Source organism: Prionailurus bengalensis, chromosome C2 (genome assembly GCF_016509475.1).
Source record: "Prionailurus bengalensis isolate Pbe53 chromosome C2, Fcat_Pben_1.1_paternal_pri, whole genome shotgun sequence".
Taxonomy (NCBI): Eukaryota; Metazoa; Chordata; class Mammalia; order Carnivora; family Felidae; genus Prionailurus; species Prionailurus bengalensis.
This window is the reverse complement of record NC_057350.1, coordinates 88,120,865-88,143,282: the sequence shown is the minus strand read 5'-3', so window position 1 is coordinate 88,143,282 and position 22,418 is coordinate 88,120,865. Positions and strand designations below refer to the sequence as shown.

The following is a 22,418-nucleotide window of genomic DNA, read 5'->3' as shown; positions in this document are numbered from 1 at the left end:
CTGCCTTTATTTATGTTTTGGTTAATGTTACATACAGCAAGTTTTTGTGTTTAAATTCCTGAAAATGTTGGGATGGAATTACAGTAATGTGTTATGGCTTGGGCCCCTCGCAGGAGTGTATCTCGCAGTCAGCAGTGAGAACAAAGTTTGAACAGCACACTATCAGAGCTAAACAGATACTAGATACTGTGAAAATCATAATGGATTCAGTAAACGTGGCAGCAGCAGAGAAAAGGTAGGAATTCACCTTATTGCAAAATAAAAGCCATTTTGTATCAATATGAATTCCTTAGACTAAGGTTTTAAATTGTTATATTTTAAGTACTTTCATACTAAAGTCATCAATTTACTTGCATGTTTTAAAATGAATATTTGAAATTATATTTATTCTACAACCTTGCATACATCATTTACATTCCTTGGATCTCAGTATTCTCATGAGTAAAATCATAACATATTTCATAGTTTACAATATCTTTAAAGCAGTGGAAGAACCATTTCTTCAAGAGGAATTTTTTGAAGAAGTCCAAAAAAGAGGTGACCCTCTTTTTTGTTAACATTCAACCTATGACCAATTTTTCATATATTCATACACTGATACCTTGAAATGCCTCTTTGATGCCAGTTGTGGTTTTTTTCATTAACTGGTAAACAAACAAGGTGATATTACCTGCCGGCCAGAGTCAGTTTGGTAAGCACTACCCTATATGTCGTATTGTACTGTGCTGTTATTCCATTTATTATCTTATAAAGACAAAAATGAATGCATGAAATTGCCAACATTATTGAAGAAAAGGGTAGTTCTCACAAAGTTGGTACACTTGAAACAAAGATGATGTTATTAGATATGATGATAGTTAACAGTGTTCAGCCTTAATTATACCATCAGTGGGTTTCAGCCAAAGAAAGGAAAGTTATAAAGCATCAAAGATTAAGTTAAAGATGACATTAAATTGGGAATTTTTAAAAGCATTTGATCTTACTGGGAAGACAAACACTTATACCTAAATCTATTGCCTAATGTTGACACTTTTAGTGGAATGCATTATGTACAGAATTAGAGATTTTCCAGCACATAAAACACAAGACTGAGAACTCAGGCTGATCTCAGGCCCTGCCCACTGTTTCTGTATGGGGTTGTGTTGCCGTTTACACCCCTTTCAGCTCAATTGCTTTATTATAGTAGCCAAAGTGAGTATTTGGTCCACCAATTGACCTTAATATTACTAATTTTAAAAATACAGGACATTGAACTAAACATGCCACAAAGAAGATGTGATTTGAGGATGTTTTGTATCATCGTGTCTTGGGAACTCTTAGCTAAAGATAATTTAAAAGTGTCTCAGGTCTTTGTTTTCCTATACCATCTGGTAGTTGACGAATCTCTATAAAAGCCAGATAGTAGATATTTTAAGCTTTGTGGGTCATCTGTTTCTTTTGCAGCTACTCAGTTTTTCAGTTTTAGAGCAAAGGTAGCCATGTATGAATGGTCATAGCTATATCCTAAGAAAACCTTAACAAAAACTAGCAGCTGGCTGGGTTTGGCTTTCAGGATGTCATTTGGTAACCCTTGTTTATTAAATGAAGTCAGTACTGAGTTTTGTTTTATTTTGACTGTTCATATCTGTGTTTGGAGAATCCTTCCTAATTCTTAGTTGGGGGGAGGGTGGATTCTTTGTGGGATTCAGATACTTCATGGGCAGAGAGACAAAGTAGTTTATATCCAGTCTTCTATAAATATTTTAAGATGAAATATTATTTGAATCCTTTTAGATGTTGAAAATACAGGATTATTTTTCTTGTATCATGCTAACAGATTGTTCAGTGCATAAGTGAGTACCCTCACTTAATTGCTTTGGGACTTTAATATATCCTAAGAATTAATTACTCTTCATACTATAATAGGGTTTATTCAATGGAAGAGAGGGAAGATCAAATTGATAGACTGGACTTTATCCGAAACCAGATGAACCTTTTAACACTGGATGTTAAGAAAAAAATCAGGGAGGTTACAGAGGAGGTGGCAAACAAGGTGGGTTGGTGAATTTATGATTAAAATTTCTGGGAAGGGGGCACCTGGCTGGCTCAGTGGGTGGGGTATTCAATTTAGTTTTTGGAGTAATTGGTAATCTTGTTTAATTTTTTTAACTTCATATTTTCAGGTGTCATGTGCAATGACAGATGAAATTTGCCGACTGTCTGTGTTGGTTGATGAATTTTGTTCAGAGTTTCATCCTACTCCAAGTGTATTGAAAGTATATAAAAATGTAAGTTAAATTGTATTTAAAGTTATTTAGATACAGTTTCCTCACCTTATTGTACATTTATATTTAGTGGTATAGCATCTTCATGGCAACCAGCTTATGATTAAAGTGTTACACCTCCTGTGTACTCTTGTGATAATTACACTACTATGTATACAGAACACGCAGAAAAGGTATCCTCTAAGAATAAGATTTAGCATTTACTACATTTTTAAAGTTTTTGTAAAATCTATGTATGTTCTAGAGAAAAAATAATGGGCACATTTATCATGTTAACAGGAGTTAAATAAGCACATAGAAGATGGCATGGGAAGAAATTTAGCCGATCGGTGCACAAGCGAAGTCAATGCTTCAATGCTTCAATCCCAGCAAGAAATTATTGGTAATATTTGTATCTACAAGTTTATGTGTATTTTTTTATTTCATTGGTAAAGGGTTTATTTTCCTTTAGGTTTTTTATACAACATAAAACATTATTTACTGTCATTTCTTAAATATAATTTTGTTTTGTCTAGAAAATTTGAAGCCATTACTTCCAGCTGGTATACAAAATAAACTACATACACTGATTCCTTGCAAGAAATTTGATCTCAGCTATGACCTAAATTGCCATAAGTTATGTTCAGATTTTCAAGAGGATATTGTATTTCGTTTTTCCCTGGGCTGGTCTTCCCTTGTCCATCGTTTCCTGGGCCCGACGAATGCTCAGAGGGTGCTGCTAGGATTATCAGAGCCCATCTTCCAGGTATCCTTTTTTTTCTCTTTTTTTTGAGCAAGCTTTTTATTTGATTATTGCTCTACTACACAGTTATGTATGTTTGATTCTATGAGTTGAGATTCTCCTTTTTATTTTGCTTATGTGATTTTCCCTAATAGAACTTCCTGTGTCTAATTTGCATATTTATGATTTAATGTCTGTCAAATAGAGCCATTTCTGAATTAGGCAGACTATGCAAAGGGAGAGGTAATCCCAGCGTTTTCATCCAGTATTGTTGTAGGTTGTTCCACATTTGTTTTTGAAATGGGTTTTTATTTTCTCAGAAGTTTTTGTTTTCAAATAAAATTGAAGTTTTGACTTCAAATAAATTAGATTAATACAAACATTTTTTTAAAAAGTTTTGAATCTGTCAATTTGATAATTTTTCAGAAAATTTATGGAGTTGTAAAACCATCACCACAATGTAGTCGTAGAACCTGTCACCTTCAAATGGTACCGTTGTGCCCATTTGTAGTCCATCAATCATTCCTACCTTCAGCCCTATTGCTAGTTAGCTTTGTAACTATCATATTTTGCCCTTTCTGGACATTTCCTATAAATGGAGTCATTAAAAATGTGGCATTTTGGGACTGGCATCTTTCACTTAGCATAGTATTTTCAAGATTCATCATCATGGTACATGAATGTTGTAGCATATATAAATATTCCATTTTTAATGGCTGAATAATATTCCATTACAGATACCACACATTTTATTCATCCATCAGTTGATGGACACTTGAGTTGTTTGTACTTGTTAGCTACTGTGAATTATGATGCTCTTGAACACTCATGTACTATTTTTTTTTTTTTTAGCATTTATTTATTTTTGAGAGATCATGAGTGGGAGAGAGGCAGAGAGGGAGGGAGACACAGAATCTGAAGCAGGCTCCAGGCTCTGAGCTGTCAGCACAGAGCCCGATGTGGGGCTCAAGCCCACAAACTGTGAGATCATGACCTGAGCTGAAGTTGGATGCTTAACCGACTGAGCCACCCATGTGCCCCTCATGTACTGTTTTTATGTGGACATCTGTTTTCATTTCTCTTGAGTATATACCTAGGAATGAAATTGCTGGGCCAATCGGTAACTCCATGTTTAACTTTCTGAGGAACTGCCAAACTGTTTTCCAAATCAGCTACGCTATTTTCTGTTACCAGCTGTTTCTCAACATTCTCATCAAGACTTGTTATTGTCCATCTTTTTTATTCAGTGGGTGTGAAATGGTATCTCATGTACCATTGATTTGTATTTCCCTAATGACTAAAGAGTTTGAACATCTTTTCATGTGCTTATATTAGCCATTTGTATATCTTATTTTGTGAAATGTCTATTCAGATCATTTGCCCATTTTTAAATTGGGTTATTTGGCTTCTTAGTAACTTGCAGGAGTTCTGTATATATTCTCTAGATAGAAGTCCTTTGTCAGATGATATCCAAATAAGTTTTTTTTAGTCTGTGACTTGGCTTTTAAGCCATTTTCTTATGGTGTATTTTGAAGTGTAGAAGATTTTAATTTTTAAGCCCAATTTTTTTTGAGGATGTGTTTTTGGTGTGAGAATTTTTAAATAAGGTTTTAATTCCTCTTGAGGGTTGAGGGCCTACTATAGTGTGAAATATAGTGTGAAAATTCATTATTTGTCGTGATATCATTGGTTCAATATTGGTCACAGAAAATAATTTTCAGGCCATTTTTATTTTCTTAATGTATTTATTGGGAACTCATTGGAGTCATTCTTTTTATAGATTTACTACTGTAATTATAAAAGAAATACAATAGAACTTTATAAATGTAACTGTACCATTTGTAGTGGTTTAATTATAATAATCCTTTTTCCCCAACCTTACCAGCTCCCCAGATCTTTAGCTTCTACTCCCACTGCTCCGACTAATCCAGCAACGCCAGACAATGCATCACAGGAAGAACTCATGGTTACCTTAATAACGGGATTAGCTTCTCTCACATCTAGAACTTCTATGGGCATCATCGTTGTTGGAGGGGTGGTAAGAAGTCCTTTTTAGTATAATTAAAATTGGAATTTGTGCAGAGCTTTTTGTTAGATGATGAAAAGAAAGGTATATTTACTTTTATTTCCAGGATCTATAAAATGACATGAAAAGTTGTTGGTTAAATTAGTGAATAAAGAGGAGTTTCACAGGTCTAATCTTTAGTTTTTAAAACTATATATTTTAAAATTTAACTATAGTTGACCTATAATATTGTATTAGTTCTAGGCATACAACATAATGATTTCATAAAAGCGGATATTGCAAAATGATTTCCACAGTATAAATTTTTACCAAATACTTCTTTAGGGAGAAAAATACCACCAACTAACTAGTCCTTTAAACAGTGCTTATTTTCACATTACAGCACATAAAGAAATGATATTTGTACATTGGTGTAATAAGAATGATCCAGGTTCCTTATCTAGCCTTCTCTGAATACCAAAGGGATCTGCCTTCAAGTATTAAAGATTATTAAATATTAGTAGTGGTACATATATGTAAAATATTTTTTCACATCATGAACAATATGAGTTTACTTGTTTTGGTTTTTTAAAATCTGTGACCTAAAAAAAAAAAAAAAATTCACATCCATTTTTGAGATGACATTAGATCAATTTACCAAATAAATGTCTGGCGGATTATAAAAGTTCTTGTCTGATATTTGTTTAAAAAATGGATTTGAGTCAAAGGTCTTTAGGGAGCTGATGAGTTTGCTAAAATGCCTTAATATATAATGCCCCTAATGGTGATTTTCTTTCTCAAAGTAGCCTATGAATTTATCTTTACAGATTTGGAAAACTGTAGGCTGGAAACTCATATCTGTTTCATTGAGTATGTATGGAGCTTTGTATCTTTATGAAAGGCTGACCTGGACCACGCGTGCTAAGGAGAGAGCCTTTAAACAGCAGTTTGTGAACTATGCAACTGAAAAACTGCAGATGATTGTCAGCTTCACGAGTGCAAACTGTAGCCATCAAGTACAACAGTAAGTTGGAAGATGTGTCTTTGTTTCCTTTTTTTTTTTTTTAATTATTGAACTATGACATACATGTAAAAAATGCACAAAAGTACTGCTCAAGGAACTATCACAATGTGAACACACTTTGTAATCACCACCAAGGTGAAAAAATCGAATGATACCAACCAAGTAGGTTCAAAAATGCGTAATGACAAGTGTAATTTATTTTTACTGTCACAGCCCAGGTTTACAAGTTTAAAGGCATAACTCTTTTATTTTTTTATTTTTATTTTTAAAAGATTTTTTTTAATCTTTATTTTTGAGAGAGACAGAGTGAGAGCGGGGGAGGGGCAGAGAGAGAGGGAGACTCAGAATCCAAAGCAGGCTCCAGGCTCTGAGCTGTCAGCACAGAGCCTGATAGGGGCTCAAACTCATGGACCATGAGATCATGACCTGAGCCGAAGTCGGACGCTTAACCGACAGAGCCACCCAGGCGCCCCTAAAGGCATAACTCTTAGAACTCAAGGGAATTTTATTATAATAATACTGGTGTCCACTAATTTCTTTTATGTGTCTTAAAATTTGTTTCATTGATCTAGTAAAAATATATAGAACTCAAATTAAATCAATGCAAAATAGCCAATTTTTGGATGCTACTGAGACCTAAATTAAAAAGTTCTCTGAGCTGAAGATGATTGTAGTTTAGTGAAGGAAATAACATGTACATAATTATAATAAGTGAAAAGTGGTAAGTAAGCCTCATAATGTGAGGCTTTAGAATCTTAAATCAGGAAAGCTAGTGGGTCAATAAGGGTTTCCTACAAGGTAGCCAGAATAGAATAAAAAGATGTAGGCAGAGAGAACACCCCAAAGCAAAGAAAGGGATAAAGAAGTGTGTTCAGAAACATGAGAAAATTTCGATGTGACAGATATGTATATCAGAGGGGTACATTTGAATATAAACCTAACACTAGGACAGGAGCTTAGATAATTAGAAGTCTGGGGAGAGATGTCATTAACGTTTAGCTCTAGAACAAATAACTGCAGTGGTGTGGCATATAGAACGGTTTAGATTAAGGAGACAAGAATTGCAAGGAGATTAAACTTTCAGACACAAGGTCAAAGCCCGTACTAACATAGAGCTGTAGAGAATGGAAACAGGGCACAGATTTGAGATAACTGAATATTACCAAATATTTATTGAACTCCTGTTTTATACAGTAGTTTTCATTTTATTTATATTAAGGAAGATCTTTTCTCTAATAAAGATACCTAGACCTCCAAAAGAAATCATCTCAGGTCACATATGTAAAAATAAAGTTAAGCTTTCCATTCATTTGGTCTTCATTAATTGCCTACCGTGTGCTAATAATTCTGCTAGAGGGGGTTGTGGGAAATAAAAAGTTAGAGATAACTTGATCCTCTTTCTTAGAAGACTTTACATTCTAATGGAAGCAGCCTCAAATAATTATTCAGTTAATATGAGCTAAATATTAATGCAATATGAAATAATGCAAGATGCTTAATTTGTCTAATATTGATTTATGGTAGAATGGGGTGAGAATGGAGAGAAAAAAGGCCATAGGAAAGATGAATATGCACAGGAGAATAGTTGCAAAGAAAAGTCAGTTAATCATATTCCAGAGGTACACACCTACTAGACATCCTTCCTGTTGCAAAAATATGTTTGCCAAAGCTAACAGATTAGCACACAAATTGAGCCATTTGGTTGTAGGAACATGGTTAATATTGCTATGATTTAAAGTTTTTGTTTTGGGGGCGCCTGGGTGGCACAGTCGGTTAAGCGTCCAACTTCAGCCAGGTCACGATCTTGCGGTCCGGGAGTTCAAGCCCCGCGTCGGGCTCTGGGCTGATGGCTCAGAGCCTGGAGCCTGTTTCCGATTCTGTGTCTCCCTCTCTCTCTGCCCCTCCCCCGTTCATGCTCTGTCTCTCTCTGTCCCAAAAATAAATAAACGTTGAAGAAAAAAAATTTTTTTTAAAATAAAGTTTTTGTTTTGTTGTTGAGGTGCCTGGGTAGCTCAGTCGGTTAAGCATCTGACTTGATCAGCTCAGTTCCTGATCTTGTGGTTCACAGGTTTGAGCTCCGCATTGGGCTCTGTGCTGACAGCTCAGAGCCTGGAGCCTGTTTCAGATCCTGTGTCTCCCTCTCTTCCCCACTTGCAATCTGTCTCAAAAATAAAATAGACATGGGGCGCCTGGGTGGCGCAGTCGGTTAAGCATCCGACTTCAGCCAGGTCACGATCTCACGGTCCGGGAGTTCGAGCCCCGCGTCGGGCTCTGGGCTGATGGCTCAGAGCCTGGAGCCTGTTTCCGATTCTGTGTCTCCCTCTCTCTCTGCCCCTCCCCCCGTTCATGCTCTGTCTCTCTCTGTCCCAAAAATAAATGTTGAAAAAAAAATGTTTAAAAAAAAAAATAAAATAGACATTAAAAAAATAGTGTTTTTTGTGCAAGTCACAAAAGCTCATGAAGTTTTCTTGCCTGTTCTCAGTAATTTATTTCTGTAGGCAAAGGACTCGTAAGTCTTACTGTGTTTCTGAGGAAATATACCCATCTTTTGCCTTTTTATAGCTTATTCATATTCACAACCATATAGTAGAGGTTCATACTGCCTATTGAGCATTTGTCTTGAGGCCAGATGAAATTAAGCCTACAGTGGTATTAAGCCTTAGTGCCATATCCTCCCTTATGCCATTCCTAACAGTGTTCTTTGATACCTTACACTTTACGTATATTTTAAACTTGTGATCTTTTTATATAAGCTTTAAATTAAAGCTTCATTCATTTTCAAAGACATGCATGACTGCTGAAAACATCATTTTTTCTTTTAAGGGAAATGGCAACCACTTTTGCTCGCCTGTGCCAACAAGTTGATATTACACAAAGACATCTGGAAGAAGAAATTGCTAGATTATCCAAAGAAATAGATCAACTGGAGAAAATACAAAGCAATTCAAAGTTCTTAAGGTATTTGAACATTTTTCTTGATAATATGAATGTTTATTGGTCTCATTACCTAAATATAATTATATTAAAACTTTCTGCATTGGCTTAATTATTATATTCCATCCATATTTAATTCCATATGTTTTGCATTTTCAGTGAAAGCTAATTTCAACAAGAAAAAACAAATCTGAATTAGAAGGAATTTTTTAGGTCTTTATCTAGATAGAACTTTATGTTGAGCTATATTAATCCCCGTTCATAACAGATGTTCTAAAATTAAAAAGTGTGAGTTTTTAGTCCTGTATATCCAAGACCCATAACTTCCATTCTCATTGGGGGATGTGGATGTGCTTAAAATTTGAAGCAACAAGAGTAAACAAGATATCCTAATATGTGGAATTCTGGTTTAATATGATTTATCATGGATTCTGTGGGGTCTAACTAAAGTTTGCTTTTGGGGACCTGACCAGAAGTGTTGTTGGTAGTCCTGACATTCAGCTTTTACCAATTAGCTGGCTCACCTATGAGTATCATTAAGCATCATTTAATTCCTGCTGCTACTTATCAGGGCTTGTGTTACATAAAATGCCCATATAAGAGCAGCCTGCAATGTCTCCAAATCATAGAGGCTGTCCTTGTGAGCTGAATTTTGGGACATAAACACCTGTGGTCATGTCTATCCATGGTGTCTTAATCTGATCAGCAGTTACATTGTTATTGCACCTTGGCTTCATAATCTCTGCAAAAGATGACGGCCTATCACTTAGACCCCAGCCTCTTTTCATACACACACACACACACACACACACACACACACTCCCACTCCCAAGTAAATTTCATTTATCCCATTGCAGCTCTTTTAAGTTAGATCATCCCAAATACAGCCTTTAGTAAAACTATATCCAGTAGTTGTTTTTTTTTTATTTAGGTTTTTTTTTTTTAGTAGTGTTTCATCTTGTAAAACAAATGATACTATTGGCACTTGCTGTAGCTTTTTGATTTTTGTAGGACTTAAGCATGAATAATTTTTATGTGCTAATCCTTTTTCTAAATAAATCCCATATTTAGAATCCCCACTGTTACTAATTAGGCTCCGCAATTCAGATAGAATTTAAGTTACCTAATTAAAAGACAATTGCCTGAAGAAGCATACAGTGTAGTTCATGTGTCCATTAACTTATATGACCTTGACTATATGCCCCCAGCAACAAGACCAAGAGAGAAAAGCTCACCCAAGTATGTGTGTGTGTGCCCTGGCATGGTATGAGAATGGGAGGCAAATCTGTGTTCTTCTACTTCCTAGTAGAAGTTCTTCTAGTTCCTGTTTTCATCTCATTAGGGTATTTGGCTGCATCAAGTATGATTCTAGTATGTAAAAAGATTTTTGGTATACACAGTCCTTTGACATCTGACACCTACTTTATGTATACATAAAACCCGTTCTATACATTGTTTAACTTAAAGGGAATTCAGGGACAATTATGATTCTGTGACTTAGGATATAACTCCCATGTAAAGTAATAGGACTCCATGGTCTCTTAATGCTTTTCATTCTTTCTTAGTCAGGTTTTTAGTTTTTATTTCAGTATACCTTTTTAAGTTCTGGACATTGGATTCTGCGTTTACAGCAAAGCCATAGTAGCACACATACGTACTCTAAAAAGGTTGATAATATTTTAATAGGAGTTCAGATACATGTAGTAGCACCTGACTAGTGATTTTTTGTTTTGTTTTGAAGATTGGATGGAATGCATTTCTTTCTCACTGGCCTTTATGATAATTAGATTGGTATTTTTATTCATTTTTTTAAATTAGAAATAAAGCCGTTCAACTTGAAAATGAGCTGGAGAATTTTACTAAGCAGTTTCTACATTCAAGCAATGAAGAAGAATCTTAACAGTAGAGATTGCTTTGGTGATCATCATAGGAGAAAATGGAACTCGGAAGATTGGGACAGTTTTTTTTATGAAATGACTTTAAATATGAATTATACTAACTGTACCTAAGTAGCAAATCCTTGTGTAGATTCTGATAATGATCTATCTCAGGGTGTTTGCATTTCTGAAGAGTATTATATGAGGTCTTTTTAATTTTAATTTTGGGTAAAGAAAAGGCTAAATTGTGTTTAAAATGAATTAGTTAAAAGCAACAGAACCAACTATGTGACCCCTGAGGGGTGGGGCCTTGTTCTTAATTAGGGCTCTCTTTGTTTTTGATTCTGAAAAAAACTCTGCTTCCTGGCATCCAGGAGTTAGAGAATGCTCATTTCATCTTTTCTCAAAACTAATTTTTGATGCCTACTTTAATGGGAATAGTCATTTTTTTCTTTTATAAACTGCATTGCTCTATCAAGGAGAGTGGAATGTTCTTGAGTGTATTGTTTATGCAAGTTACAATCACTTTTGCCATCCTGGCAGGTATGTAAACCACTAATAAATACACTGTTTTTACTCTTTTTTCCCATTAAAATGGATGTAAAATAGTATAAAGGTTTGTTATTATAGTCTCTTATAAAAGTATAAAAATTTCTGGGTCTGAATAGTTGCCTGATCTGTTTCTAAAGAAACATTTTCAGTTTCAACTATGATTACAGCGAGGAAACCTTTCTATCTCAGTTTTAGGAGCAAAGTTTGAAGTGATAAAAATAGCCAAAGATACGGGAGCTCTGACTTTTGGGTGGTTATATTCCTGTACCAATGCCGTTGTTCTTCAGAAGGTACTTGCGGAGGATACTCCTGGATTGTCCCCCCGGGTGGCTTTACTTTTATTTAATTGTATGAATTTGCCAGGGCACTGTTAATATTACTGTACTTTTTAACTTAATGAAATGTTCGTGAGTTCAAGTATTGTCTGTTTCTGTGTAAAAACTAATTTAAACTTATATGGAAACGTGAAAAAATGACATTCTAGGGCTTTGCTACACAAAATGTAGCCTTGAGGATCATCAAAGCAGCAGCATCTAGATGCTTGTTAGATGCATAATGGCTGCATTTGGCAAGGGATACTTTCTCCTTTTCCGTAGAGGGATAACCTGTTAGGCTCTTTTATTCTTAATACTATTTCCTTTCTTGTGCCTTTAAGGCTTCTGGATGCTACTCAGTCTTTTCATAACAGGTGCAGCACTATTTTTCAGGATATCTTAAGGAGAAAATAATATTCTTTAGGCCACAGAAGCCTTTCAAAAATGTTTTTATGCAGAGCAGATACTAGGATGCACTATTCAAATCCAAATACTAGTTTATAGCTTGTTGCTTTATAACCAAAAATAGTACAGGCTGCCAACAAATGGGATTAGGTAACAAATTCCACATGAAAAACTAATGTCTAAGATTCTGGGTACTGCTAATTTAGGTTACAAGTTCAAGACCTTAATCTTTATATGAAAAGTACTTGAACTTTTGACACAGTGTAGTTTGGTATCACCTCATTAGTATGGTACCGTGCCTGTCAAAGTTTGACCTCTGGATTATCTGTGTATCACTTGTGAACTAAAAAATACATATTGCAGGGTCTCACCCCAGACCTGTTAAATCCAGGACTAGGTTTGGAAACCAGCCATCTGTTTTAACAAGCCCTCCACGTGATCCTGATGCACACTAAAGTTGGGGTAATACTGGAATAGTGGTTCTGGTATAGTCAATTTATAGTAAGTTTTCCATCACTAGTTTGAATGCATTTCCACCTGATCAAGTTTGAAAATGCATGAATGTTGGAAACAGAACACTAAAATAATGAAACTCAACCTTTACGCCTGGAGATAAGTGCATCTATGACTAAGCCCGTGAATTATACAGAAATTATGTATTTCACAGCTGTAGTTCAAAGTTATTGCACATACTTGATTACTATGTACGTTTGCGAGATTATTTATAAACTTTGTATAACCTTAAACTTTTTATAGAACTACATTTTTATAAGTATGCAAGGTGAAAATAAAACTTGTTTGCCTGATAGTTGATAAATGTAACATTTTTACTGGCATTAGTGAGTTTTAATCTTAAGTTTTGCAGTAGGGCTATAGGTATCTTGGGTCATGGCTCATGTGCCTAGCCAAGTACTCAACTCCCTCCAACGGTGTGGAGATGAAATGACAACAGTGAATACTTTCATCTACATCCTATAAGCAATCAACTGGTTAATAAGCTGGCATTCATAAGGCAGTAAAGTGAAGTACATTTATTCCTTGCTTCCAGCAGCCTATTTTTCATTTCATAATTGCCAATGTTTAGATAAAGGGAAAAAGGCTGAGCATGAAATGACTGGGCTTGGAGTTTACTTCTGAGACTTAAGTTTTAGTGTGATTTTTAAAATTAAAACATGCTGTATGCAGTCTGGTTAAAAGCACTTTATTGATTACAATATCAATTCACAGCAATATTTCACAGAGCTACTGTACAAATAAAGGAATGAATCACTGTGCAAGAAAAGATCCAAGAATACTATTAAATCATGGTACAAGTCCATAGTTTGGTTTAAAGCTTTTATAAGAGCTTTAATCTACGTTCACCTTTCCCCAAGTCATACTACTGACATTCAGAGTCAATTCGCTACGAGTTTGTAGAATCCATTGTAAGTGGGAAAAAATAATCAGCTTTAAAAACCCACTTATTTGTGGATGCCTTTGGATAAGAATACACAAATCCAAGTGTTCAAATGCTTCTTTGAAAACAATAGAATAGAGCACCATTGTGTAAAAGACAAAAAGGCTTGAAATATCCACCAAGTATCACTGAAATTCCATTAAGTAAAAAATAAATACTACATGATGTAAGATTTTGTTGGGAACACTTAAAACCAGTTGAAACACATAACCAGTTTTTTCATGATGCTGCATTATAACTATTTTATAGGATCAGTAATTGGATTTAAGGAAAAAAGACTCAGGAAATTTTATCAACATGCAAATTGGCTAAATACAAGGTGTACCATCAATCTGTGACTAACTTTTAAAAAATACATCGCTAGCTTAGACATTCAACTACAAACCATCTTAATGAGTACCTATTGTAACCAATATTTTTAAATACACCACTGAATTTAAGACAATTCAAAATGAACAACGGGAGAAACACTAGTAAATATGAAACAGTTCACCTTTTACTTTAAATTTCTCACAAGAAAGACGGTCTATCCTTGTGCATGTTTTAAATTCTCACAGGAGATACGACAGTTTAAAATTTTGCTTTCCACAATGGCAAAGGGGAAATTTGAAGCTGAACATAGTACTTACTTTAAAAGCAAAAATTTTTAAGCCTTATACTTACACCCTAAAGATTCTAGAAATATTGTTAAAATGATAGGCCAATTTAGAAGATTGTTTAATCAGTTTCCGTAAGTTTAAATGTCAACAGATAAGCCGTAACTGTTCAATATGTGAAACATTCAACAGTAATCAGAGCATAAATTTCCCTGAATGTTTTCACTTTTAAAAAGGTTAAAATCTTATTAAATCTAAGACCTCAATAGTGTTGGACAAAGTCAGTTATAATATTGGCACAGTATATTTTAGAAATTAAAGTTTCATTGTCACCTGGAGAAGTCAAGATCCATTTCTCTTAATAGGTTAACTTTAAAATGGCTCAACACATTCAGAAGCACCTACATCCATTGTGTCTAGGAGACTAGTTTACTATCATCGCAGTATGGGTTCAGCTGCGTCTAAATTACTAAATTAAAATAAGAATTGTCTATTAGACTCTTAAGATTAAAATATTAAACCCAGATTTTTGCCTCTGAAGATAAAACTCAATATGGTGCATGTAACCATGGGATTACAACTATAAAAATCTGAGCTAGGGAGGGACCTTGGACATTCAGTCTAAACCTCTAATTCAGCTGCCAAAAATGAGGCCTGTCCATCAAAGTAGAGAGGCCCTTACTATCAGCTTTTGGGATGATTTGCTGAACCACATGGCAATCATGCTAACTTTTTTTTAGAAAAGAATGTGCTCTTAAAATATTCTTGCAATGGGGCACCTGGATGGCTCAGTGTGTTGAGCATCTGCCTCTTGATTTAGGCTCAGGTCATGATCCCAGGGTCATGGGATCAAGCTCTGTGTCAGGCTCTGTGCTGAGCATGGAACCTAAGATTCTCAAAAAAAAAAAAAAAAAAAAAAAAATTCTTGCCAGATCTGAAAAAAACACTCTTTATGAGGTGATTCATGAGGAGTCTACAAATAAAAATGCTGAGGCATATTATGTTTAAATGCTTCTTATAAGGTAAAAGGAAATTAATAGGCACCAAATAAATGCAACATTCTTGATCGAATTCTTTAAAACTGTATTTGGACATAATTTTAGTCTTGAACTAAAATTTATACAGTGCCTCTATATACTATGTTATTCTTAACTGGTTATAGGAAGTCTTACGCACAGCACTTAAATAGACCACCAGCTGAACTTGAGCTTCAGTAAACAAATATGTTTAGCAACTGGAACCTATATTACTGGAGAGCAAAGGTTTAACTAGAAAGTTAATGTGGTAATGAGGTCACCATTTGGTCATTATGTAGAAACCACAACAGTGGTTGGTTTTTAGTTGCCTAGTACATATTTAATTATGGGAGCTGCTTTTAAATTAATCTACCCAAGATTTTTTAAATCATTCTATCAACATGTTTAAGACCATGGAAGTAGGCTGTGCCTCTGACGAAAGTATCTTGTTATTAAATTTCAAAGTAGAAGAGATACTTCTCATACATATATATATATATATATATATATATATGTGTTACTTTGCACATGGCAGAAATGCTTTCTTGAATAGGATTTTGGAATGAATTGCTGAACTACATGGCAGACCCTCACCTTTTGGGGAAATGAGTACATTCCTTTCAAATTCTCTTGCCTTATCTCAAAGAACTGCTCTTTATGAAATGACAGTTCACAAACATTAACTGCAAAAGGTTCATAGAAATCTTATGTGTTTATAAATATACATTCATGCCTGCCATCTACAATGTATTTTTTTGGTCCTGTATCATAATCTTCCTGTATCCATTTTCCTTTTTATTATTATCAGCTGCTCTTAAAACTGATACATTATAGCTGATTCACTTACTAGCACATTCACAATATAAAAATGAAAATTCACAAGTACAGTTTGGGAATATTTAGGTTAGGGTTACAGGTGATGAAAAGTTGAGACCTGTCTCAACAGTAACAGATGCAGTTCACTAAATCACAAAACAATGCACTTCTATATATCAGAATAACCCATGACTTCACCATCAAGCAAGACTAACAATCTTCTATTGTCATTTAGCTTCCTTTATAGAAGAAAATCCAAGGGGAAAAGTATCTTTGTTTAAATTTGACGTGAGGGAGGGGCGGGCAGGCCTTCTAGTAACAGACACATTATACCATTTACGAACAGAGGAACTGCTTACTATTTTCCTCTGATTCCTTAAAGAGCTGCTCTTAGAATTTTTCTTTTGGCTTTCAAGTGGAGTCACTTGGATCTAAGCATTCTTTGAGGCAAAAATCACTTAGAAACCAGTATTTTGTGCCAAAAGAAGAAGTACTACAGAAAAGCAAAAAGCTTTAATATTTCTTTCAAATTTAAGTCACAGAAAATTTATATCAATTCAGATTTTGTATTATCTGAACATAAATTCATAAAGCCACTTTGTTACACTACACAATTAGAACTAATCAAGTCTAGTGACTGATTAGATTTTACACTTCTTTCAACAATATAATGTCATCACATTATTTCCTATCTACGTGTAGGTCAATGGAGTACACTGGGGAAAACTCTTCAGATTCAAGGACAGTCCAATCGTTCATCAATCTGAAATAATGAGTGTACCTACAAACTCAGTTCTAGAATATCAAATTCTAGATAAGTAAGCCCAACTATTTAGAGGTCTACTGAAAGTGTTTTGGTCATAACCACATTTTTAAAATGTCAATAATTTTTATGCAATTACTGCTATTAATATAGGTGTTTCTGGGGCGCCTGGGTGGCGCAGTCGGTTAAGCGTCCGACTTCAGCCAGGTCACGATCTCGCGGCCCGTGAGTTCGAGCCCCACGTCAGGCTCTGGGCTGATGGCTCAGAGCCTGGAGCCTGTTTCCGATTCTGTGTCTCCCTCTCTCTCTGCCCCTCCCCCGTTCATGCTCTGTCTCTCTCTGTCCCAAAAATAAATAAATGTTGAAAAAAAAAATTAAAAAAAAAATATATAGGAGTTTCTTATGTATGTCTAAAATTTCAGAATGAAATCTTGATTCCCTGGCCTTCAGATTATCTCCCCCTCCAAGGACTGAAAACAAGCACTTCTTTAAATTCACAGGATGGCCAAGGATGCACCAGAAACTACTGATACTCAAAAGGGTCTCCCCTCAGAAGTACCTAAGCCTGCTAGTATACTTAAACATTAGGCAACCAAATGTCTTTTACATCAAAAAGGAAGGTCAGACTTCAAGAAGACTTTCTTCAAATACAGCACACATACATCTGGAATCACTTCCATCTATCACTGTGCCTACTTCCTCCATTACAGAACTCAAAAATGTGATATTCTTATGTATAGAAAGTTAAAAATGTAGTTCTTAAAAAAAATGCAAACACACAAACATGATAGACTGCTATAATGTGTACATTCTGTCCTACACAAAGAAAATAAAGAATCTGAGTACAAGCAAAAATTCATCAAAGTTAAATTAGCTCAACTCAAATTAATGCACTGGTCCTTTTGATCTCAGCAAGCACCCTTGCCTTTTTTTTTTTCCACTTTTTTGTTTTATAGTTTACTGAAAGCTTCTTTTTGTATATAATTATCTCAATAGAAAAATCTTCACCTGCAAATATAAGGTAGAATTTTCTTCTCACAGCTATAGGCTGTAGCACTGATTTCTCCAGATAGCAACGGAGAACAGAAAAACCTGCACATGCTATTAATTCCAGATTCTAAGAAAACTGTCCCAAGAGCCTGTTGCCACAGCCATGCCATCATCTGTTACACCTAAACAGCTGACCCGGTTATCGTGACCAGCAAGAACACCTGAAAAAACAAAAAGTTCAGTAAAAAAAATTAGCAACAGACAAGTTTCAGAATTAAACAACTATGTGCATAAAGATCTAAGAGGGTATTTAAAACCTAAATGGGGAGACTTGGTCCCAGGGGTAAGCTACATATGTGTACAAAATACAATTCTTTCCGTTATGTGAATTTTTGACATGTACGTTGGCTCATGCTTTTATCACTTCTGTAAAGTGATCTTATAATCATGCTTATATCTAAAACAGATTATATTTTACATTTCTAGTAAGTTCATGATACTCCAGATGCTGCCATTGCTCTACGCTATTTTCAACAAAAACAAAATTCCAAAGGAAGTTCAGTGAAGTAGCCTTTCACAAGAACAGAAAGAATGTAAGAACACAGGATGCCTGGGTGGCTCAGTCAGTTAAACCCTTGATATCTGTGTTGGGCATGGAGACTGCTTTAGAGTCTCTCCCCCGCCCCTCAAAAAAAAAAAAAAAAAAAAAGGAGGGGGTGTGGGAAATGTAAGAATGAAATTGCCTGACATTACCACTTCCAAAAATACCAACACAGTTTATATATTTTCGTTGTTAAACAGCAAACACTGCAATATTTGGTTATAACTTTGTGAAACCAACACATCTAGTTTTAGTTTTGTCTATTAAAGTTAAATTCATTTGAATAAATACAGTTAAATTTATCTGCTATTCACATCACCACATGGGCTATTCCCAAATAATTGGGAGGAAAATGAGAAATGTGAAGATGTAGAAGAAAAATTGGAATATATCAAATTCAAGATTTTTTCTTTACTGTGTTTGAGTCTGCAGGATCTCTATACAATGAAGCATTATCATTTTCCCCCAACTTCAGGAACAGAAGTTCATCCTTTCTTAACTCCTAATATTCTCTGTAGTACTTCCAGTATGGCAATGTTTAGCAATGGGCAAATTTACAATTACAGGTTAAAATTACAAAAAACAAACAGTGACTAAATAGTCCAAGTCACGTTGGAAAGAAAAATGAATTAGCAATTCACAAGTCACCATTCAATTTTACTGTGAAAGTATACAGTTGAGCCCACTTGAAACCAAGCAGCTGTAAGCAAAGCAACACTCAAACTCAAATATAGGCTAAAACATGGAAAAGAAACAGATTTTAAATTTTGTTATGGATACTAACTGATTCAACCCAGGCAAAACGCCTAATACCTCTTGAAAAAGTAATTGGCTTTGGACAAGAGTATCTCCAAATTTCTACAGGCAGAATGTGAAACTGTGAACTTTTCTGCCATCTCTTAGGAAAGGTTGTTATGTAGAAAGTTATTCACGGGAATGTTAACATTGCCCCTACTCCCTCGGAAGTCTCAACAACTGTATAGGAGTTTAAAGGTAAGAATACAAACCCACAAGGACAGGACCGAGCCGGCAGTGGTAACAAAACTATACGCTACATGGTAGTACTGTGTTAGTGGACCCCAAACAAAATGCTGAGTTCAAAGCAAATGCTGTGGTATGCCGAGAAATCAATTCACACCGCGGAACCTCTACAAGGGTTACATGCTAGTGGAACCAGCCATCTCTGGAAACAGAAAGGGGCAAAGATGGGGAAAGAAACTAAGACTACATGAGAAAGTGTTCAGGAATCGGACATCGCAGGTCTCTACTCTGAGTCAGCTGACTGATCATCTTGTACCAGGGCATAAACCTAGAGACTTATTTGATAGAAAAAGAGAGAGATGATCTCTTAACAAGAAGAAAATGGATCTACTCCAAGATCTATTAAAACCAGCAAAAAGTTGGGGCGGCTGGGTGGCTCAGTCGGTTGAGCGTCTAACTTCAGCTCAGGACATGATCTCATGGTCTGGGAGTTCGAGCCCCGCATCAGGCTCTGTGATGCCAGCTCAGAGCCTGGAGCCTGCTTCGGATTTGGTGTCTCCCTCTCTCTGCCCCTCCCCTGCTCACACCTCTTTCTCTCAAAAGTAAATAAACATTAAAAAAATTTTTTTTTTAAAAACCAGCAAAAAGTTTGATGATTAATAAGTATATCAAAGCTAAGAATATAAGCCAAAAAATTAACGTAACCTAATATACACCAAGTGTATATTGCTCTGCAATAGGTACTGTTTAAAAAGTCCTAATCAGGTAAACAAACACTGAATGATGGGAAGGATGTGGCTGTGGTGGGAGGAGCGATGTTAAAGCTGAACCCTCAACAGAGCATGCCATGAAGTTTAAAAAAAAAAAAAAAAAAAAATCATGACCCAATGGAATTGTTGTTTTTAAACTTCTAAGCATTTAGGGCCACCTGGGTGGCTCACTCAGGCGTCCGACTTCAGCTCAGGTCATGATCTCACCATTTGTGAGTTCGAGCCCCACATTGGGCTCTGCTGACAGCCCAGAGCCTGGAGCCTGCTTCGGATTCTGGGTCTCCCTCTCTCTCTGCCCTCCACCTGCTCACACTGTCTCTCTCTCTCTTAAAAATAAATAAACATTAAAAAAAAAATTAAAAGAAAAAAAGTCTTTAGCTTTAAAACAAACAAAACAAACTTCTAAGCATTTGGGGCACCTGGGTGGCTCAGTCAGTTAAGTGTCAGACTCTTGGTTTCAGCTCAGGTCATGATCTCATGGTTCAGTAGATCAAGCCCTGCATTGGGCTCCACAACCAACAGTGTGGAGGCTGTTTGGGATTCTCTCTCTGCCCCTCCCCTGCTCTCTCAACAAATAAATATTTTAAGAAGATAGCCTTATAGCTATTCGCTGTTGAGAGTTCAGCCTTAACATCACTCCTCCCACTGCTCCCTCATGTGGATACTAAATAATCCACACTGGAGGGTGCACATGTGTGTGTGCGCGCACACACACATCAAATAAAAGCGATACAGGCATGTTACTTAAAGATATAGAAATGAATACTTAGGAGCTACCTTTGGGAACAGAAAATGTGGGTTGAGGGCCAGAGGGCTGCTGTTTTGGGAACAAACCATGTACTTATTTGGTTCCATAGCATAATTTTGATTCTAAAAATATACACAATACCACTCTGTGTAAGTTGTTATTAATGACAGTCCCTAGGAGGACTTGATACTTTCACTAATATTCTGGAAGCTGCAGGGGAGAACTCAGAGCATGGGGCTAAGGGAAGAGAGTGCAGATCTAGGTTGTGTCCCAGACAGGATCTGCTCAGAAGGAAGATGATTCAGAGCAGTTAGTTTCCTGTTAGGTTAGAAGAAACTGTAATTTGGAAAACACCACGCTGAATTATATTCACTATTTCTCTTTAGAGCAAAACTCACCAAACAAGAAGCTACTACAGAACTAGATGTTACTCTTCAGAAAACAGGAATATAAATATGGTTTATGGGCTGGAAACGCACTCACAGGACAAGGACCATGAATGAGAACTGCCAGGTCATCATTCCCCACAGCTCTAAGGAGAGTCCAGGCCTCGACAACTGATAGGAACCTCATTTCCTAACAAAATCAAAACCTACTGTGGACTTCTTTACTAACCTGCACGATCTCCTTTTAGCGTGTCCCACACGTTACAATTGAAGTCATCATAACCAGCTAACAGGAGGCGCCCACTTTTTGAGAAAGCTACAGAGGTGATTCCACAGATAATATTGTCGTGAGAATACAGCAGTAATTCTTGGTCTGCACGGAGGTCAAAAAGCCGGCAAGTGGCATCATCAGAGCCAGTGGCAAAGGCATATCCATTTGGGAAAAACTAGAAAGAAAAGGAACATTTATTCTGTAAAAGTACACAAAAACCACGTGCTATGGTGGGATGACAGACTCTGGGTAAAACAGACCTAGATTTGAATTCCAACTTGGCTTCTGACCAGGTGAAAAGCTATTGGGCCCTGAAAATTCTTTTTTTTTTTTAATTTTTTTTTTTTTTTTAACGTTTATTTTTTATTTTTGGGACAGCGAGAGACAGAGCATGAACGGGGGAGGGGCAGAGAGAGAGGGAGACACAGAATCGGAAACAGGCTCCAGGCTCTGAGCCATCAGCCCAGAGCCCGACGCGGGGCTCGAACTCACGGACCGCGAGATCGTGACCTGGCTGAAGTCGGACGCTTAACCGACTGCGCCACCCAGGCGCCCCGGGCCCTGAAAATTCTTAAACACTTTGGGCCTTAGTTTCAGAGTGTTGGTTAGGATTGAATGAACTAACATGCAAGGTACATGGTTTAGCACATACCAAGTATTCAGTAAATGCTGGCTCTGTTCCTCCTCCATATGGCTTATTAAAAGATTTAAATCGAACATTACTATTTGTAGAATTTATGTATGTGTACTCTTCAACATTCCAAAATCCCATTAGGAGAAATAAATAGGAAACGTTTTAGAGCAAAGAACATAAATCATCCCAGCTAGGCTAGGCATAAAGTTAAGCTAGTTAGAAAGCTATGCATTATTAGTTTGTAAATCCCTTTTTCTCAAAACCGGCACTACTCAACGTTTTTTTTGTTTTGTT

General features: G+C 36.0%; 2 protein-coding genes and 1 long non-coding RNA gene across 6 annotated transcripts in view; 2 read left to right on the top strand and 1 right to left on the bottom strand.

The window, feature by feature from the left end:
- The window catches only part of MFN1 (mitofusin 1), a 34,956-nt gene extending 22,052 nt beyond the window's left edge, over positions 1–12,904 (top strand). For all 3 annotated transcript variants that reach the window (XM_043594858.1, XM_043594857.1, XM_043594859.1), the window contains 9 exons: positions 114–235; positions 1,906–2,032; positions 2,163–2,267; positions 2,544–2,646; positions 2,780–3,009; positions 4,871–5,023; positions 5,818–6,014; positions 8,838–8,972; positions 10,767–12,904. In XM_043594858.1, the coding sequence (XP_043450793.1) occupies positions 114–235; positions 1,906–2,032; positions 2,163–2,267; positions 2,544–2,646; positions 2,780–3,009; positions 4,871–5,023; positions 5,818–6,014; positions 8,838–8,972; positions 10,767–10,848 (1,254 nt within the window). In that variant the 3' untranslated portion in view covers positions 10,849–12,904. The remainder of the gene's footprint in view (positions 1–113; positions 236–1,905; positions 2,033–2,162; positions 2,268–2,543; positions 2,647–2,779; positions 3,010–4,870; positions 5,024–5,817; positions 6,015–8,837; positions 8,973–10,766) is intronic.
- Positions 12,905–15,657: 2,753 nt separating this feature from the next.
- Positions 15,658–17,755, top strand: LOC122491708. The gene is made up of 2 exons (XR_006299423.1): positions 15,658–16,896; positions 17,137–17,755. It is a non-coding gene; the product is annotated as an uncharacterized LOC122491708 (long non-coding RNA).
- Positions 17,681–22,418, bottom strand: part of GNB4 (G protein subunit beta 4) — a 58,183-nt gene continuing 53,445 nt past the window's right edge. For both annotated transcript variants that reach the window (XM_043594862.1, XM_043594860.1), the window contains 2 exons: positions 21,449–21,665; positions 17,681–17,954 (listed from right to left, as the gene is read on the bottom strand). In XM_043594862.1, coding sequence (XP_043450797.1) covers positions 17,848–17,954; positions 21,449–21,665 — 324 coding nt within the window. In that variant the 3' untranslated portion in view covers positions 17,681–17,847. The remainder of the gene's footprint in view (positions 17,955–21,448; positions 21,666–22,418) is intronic.